Consider the following 3,466-nt stretch of genomic DNA (forward strand, 5'->3'; position numbering starts at 1 on the left):
TCAAAATGCATTCTGCGCTCGCCGCAGTGACTATTGTAAAAATGCATTTTGCGCCCGCCGCAGTAACTACCTTAATCTTAAGGTAGCCAAATGCCTCGTCATCTAATTAGTGACGCGCATGAATGGATTAACGAGATTCCCACTGTCCCTATCTACTATCTAGCGAAACCACTGCCAAGGGAACGGGCTTGGAAAAATTAGCGGGGAAAGAAGACCCTGTTGAGCTTGACTCTAGTCTGGCACTGTAAGGAGACATGAGAGGTGTAGCATAAGTGGGAGATGGCAACATCGCCGGTGAAATACCACTACTTTCATCGTTTCCTTACTTACTCGGTTAGGCGGGGCACGATAATTTTACATCGCCAGAAAATACAAACGAAGTTAGTATCTATATATTATACAGTACTAAGCATACTTATAGGTTAGGTTGCTTTTTATTTCTTATTTATTTAAGTAATATAAATTTATTTGTTATATTGTGTTAATTTGTATTTGTTATATTGTAGGAAACTCTATTGTACACCTGTGACATATGTGAAAATGTCATTCATAAAAATGAAGTAGATCTGCATCCTTGCTTTCAGGGATTTACTCATGTTTATATAAATAACGATTTACATATTTTATATCCTCAAACCGGTGAGTATTAATGCCTTTTTTTTTTATTATACATATTTTGTAAGTAGTATTAGTGGATATTGTAATGTGCAGATGACGGACAAATTATTCGTAAAAGTTTGGTGGACGGTACGGAGGCGATGGTGGTGGAGCCGAGGGAGGAGACCACCCAAATCCTAAACCAAGAGGCTGATGGCAATTGGCGAAGCAAAAAAATTCAAGAAGAGGAACAGCTTATCGAAGAAGTTCGCAAGCGTCCCCCGCTGTACGATTGTCGTCGTCCTCTCGCAGAACGAGCCCTGAAAGCCAGAAACAAACTATGGGAAGAAATAATTGCAGCAATGAACTGTAATATTCTACGTTTATAACTTGACTGGAATAAAATTTATTAGTGTGTTATAAACATATTTTTATCTTTTCTAGCTACGATGGACATTGCAAGTATAAAAAAAAAAATGGAAATCTCTGTGCGATGCCAACAGAATCCATAAAAATAAGCAGCACCAACCGAGTGGCTCAGCGGGAACACGAAGAAGCAGCTGGGTGCACGCTGAGCGGATGCAGTTTATCAACGATATGCAGCTTCAAACCGAGTACGTATGTATGAATTTACGAGCGTACAAACGTGTCTCAATGCACTAGTACATTTTTATTTATATTTATTGCATGCAAATTTAATGCAAAACTGTATGTTACAGGACTGCAACCAATATTCCGGCGTCCGAAGGTCTGGAAAACCAATGTGAAGAATCCAATGATAGTGAAGACATCTTTCCTAGTGGCAGCATTGGCAGTAACAGCAGCAGTCGTGGATCACGTGAGTAAACTAACAAGTTTACTACATAGTACCCTTTATTTGACTTATGAATATAATTTTAATAGATAGAAAATACAGGATCTGTGAATGGTTGTAGGTAAGCGTCGTCTCAGTTTAGATGAAGACGGACCCTTTGATCGATTGGTTGATGCTCTCGGTCGTTCACCTACAATTAACATTCCGCCGTTTGTACCTCCTCCTCCTCCTCCTCCTCCACCAACACAACCGACTGACAAAGCGGCTTTATTTGGCAATCTCGTTGCTGCCCAACTTCGAGAAATCAATCCTCGGCTAGTGGACGATGTTATGCTGCAAGTGATGCAAATTCTGACTAAAGCGAAAAAAGTATAATCGAGAAGGATGCAAACAGTGGGCAGATTTGCGGAACCGTGTTGTAGAACATGTAAGTTTATATATTATTCAGAACGTGTTTAAATAATAATGAAAAGTATATATGTATTAAGTTATATCATACAAAATTGTCAATATTCGAAATTTAGTTGAAAAATATAAAATAGTAAAATATTTATTTGACGATAGTCTTACTTTAATAATATCATGCACAGAATGTAGATATATAAAGAAACATTTTTTTAGAACATAAGGATTATGGCCAAATATTACACCAAGATTACATTAACTCGCATGGCTGAGTTACTAGATCTTCCGACTGAAGAAACAGAAGCATGTCTTTGCAATTTGGTAGAGACTGGAGTAATCAGCGCGCGTACAGATCGCCCAGCTGGCGTAGTCCGTTTTACTGGAACGCAAGAACAAGCTGCTCTTCTAGATACAGGGGCTCGTTATCAAAATTGATGGGCCTTGTAAATCATACTATACATTTAATTTATCAAGAGAAGATGGTGGCCGTTGCGCAATCTTAAATTTGGTATATGTATCTATATCACGCTCGTGTATATTATCGTATCTCATGTTATAGACTTTAATTTTATTTTCATTTAACAACAGCATATTATTTGTAGATTTATTAACAAATTAACTTGAATTATGATTTTGGACTGTAAAAACACTTTTTGTTTATATTTTTGTGTATTTGCTATATAATTCGCACATAGCTACTATATTTAAAATTAAAATTAATACAATAAAAATAGAAAATTTATATACAAAATAACTTATTATATCCAATATGTCCTAGCTTAGATAATAGAAATTGAAACTGCGATCAGCCTTCCGCTACAATACATCCATAAGGTAAAATAATCGTTCTGTTTTTTAGCTTAAAAAAAAAATGCATTTTAAATAGAAAAGACACAGACACATTTATTTACATACATCTTTCATATTGCCACGGCACTGCTCCCTCGTTATTAAAATAACGACAAAATTTATTTCGAATTTCTATGCATTGTCGGGCACTCATGTTCGATCCACAGTTTGAGATGTCTCTGAATGCGCATCCATCTTCCATGATGACACGCCAAGACCCTGGTCTGAAGCCATTTGGACAGTGCGGATCATCGACATCGATCAAACCCGGAGGCACATATGCGTTCTCATCAATGTCCTGCCGGCGAAGCCAATTATGCAAACAAACAGTTGCTTGAACCATTAACTTTGCGTTATCAGGACTGGCGATAATTGGTTTTCTGTATACTCTCCATTGACTGGCGAGTATACCAAATACGTTTTCTATTATTCGTCTCGCACGACTCAGACGGTAATTGTACATTTCTTGCTCTGGTGTCAGTCCTCTACCTGGATACGGACGAAGCAAGTATGGCTTCAAAGGAAAGGCTTCATCTCCCACAAGACAGTATGGTAAAATTGGTCCTCCTTCTCCAAGCGCTGCTGGTTGTGGAATATTCATTCTACCTTCTTCGAACGCTTTCCCCATAGCACTTTCTTTGAAGACGCCACCATCACTTCGTCGTCCGTATGCCCCGATATCCACAAAACGTATTATATAATTTGCATCGCAGATAGCCATGAGAACTATGCTGTGACTGTGTTTATAATTATAAAACGCTGATCCAGCATTTTTGGGACACTAAAAGTAAGAATTGTTAT

The 3,466-nt window shown here is 37.8% G+C and overlaps 1 protein-coding gene across 2 annotated transcripts; it reads left to right on the forward strand.

Annotated features, from left to right (window-relative positions):
* Positions 1 to 80: 80 nt before the first annotated feature.
* LOC143902627 (uncharacterized) lies at positions 81 to 1,838 on the forward strand. 2 transcript variants are annotated; one of them, XM_077415708.1, is made up of 6 exons: positions 81 to 380; positions 507 to 639; positions 712 to 966; positions 1,042 to 1,211; positions 1,317 to 1,435; positions 1,533 to 1,838. In XM_077415708.1, the coding sequence occupies exons 3-6, from the start codon at positions 938 to 940 to the stop codon at positions 1,551 to 1,553; spliced, it is 339 nt and encodes a 112-aa protein (XP_077271834.1). In that variant the 5' UTR covers positions 81 to 380; positions 507 to 639; positions 712 to 937; the 3' UTR covers positions 1,554 to 1,838. The 2 variants fall into 2 exon arrangements, with proteins under 2 accessions (XP_077271834.1, XP_077271842.1); XM_077415716.1 differs by having other exon boundaries at positions 81 to 639; positions 737 to 966.
* Positions 1,839 to 3,466: the final 1,628 nt, after the last annotated feature.

This window comes from Temnothorax americanus, unplaced genomic scaffold (assembly GCF_048541705.1).
Source record: "Temnothorax americanus isolate GAGA-0224 unplaced genomic scaffold, ASM4854170v1 Scaffold102, whole genome shotgun sequence".
Taxonomy (NCBI): Eukaryota; Metazoa; Arthropoda; class Insecta; order Hymenoptera; family Formicidae; genus Temnothorax; species Temnothorax americanus.

Excerpts from the sequence above, each read along its gene's own strand:
- LOC143902627 (XM_077415716.1), top strand. The coding sequence starts at position 938 with ATGGGAAGAAATAATTGCAGCAATGAACT. Across the intron at positions 967-1,041 it reads AATAATTGCAGCAATGAACT|CTACGATGGACATTGCAAGT; the intron begins GTAATATTCTAC and ends TATCTTTTCTAG. Across the intron at positions 1,212-1,316 it reads GATATGCAGCTTCAAACCGA|GACTGCAACCAATATTCCGG; the intron begins GTACGTATGTAT and ends TGTATGTTACAG.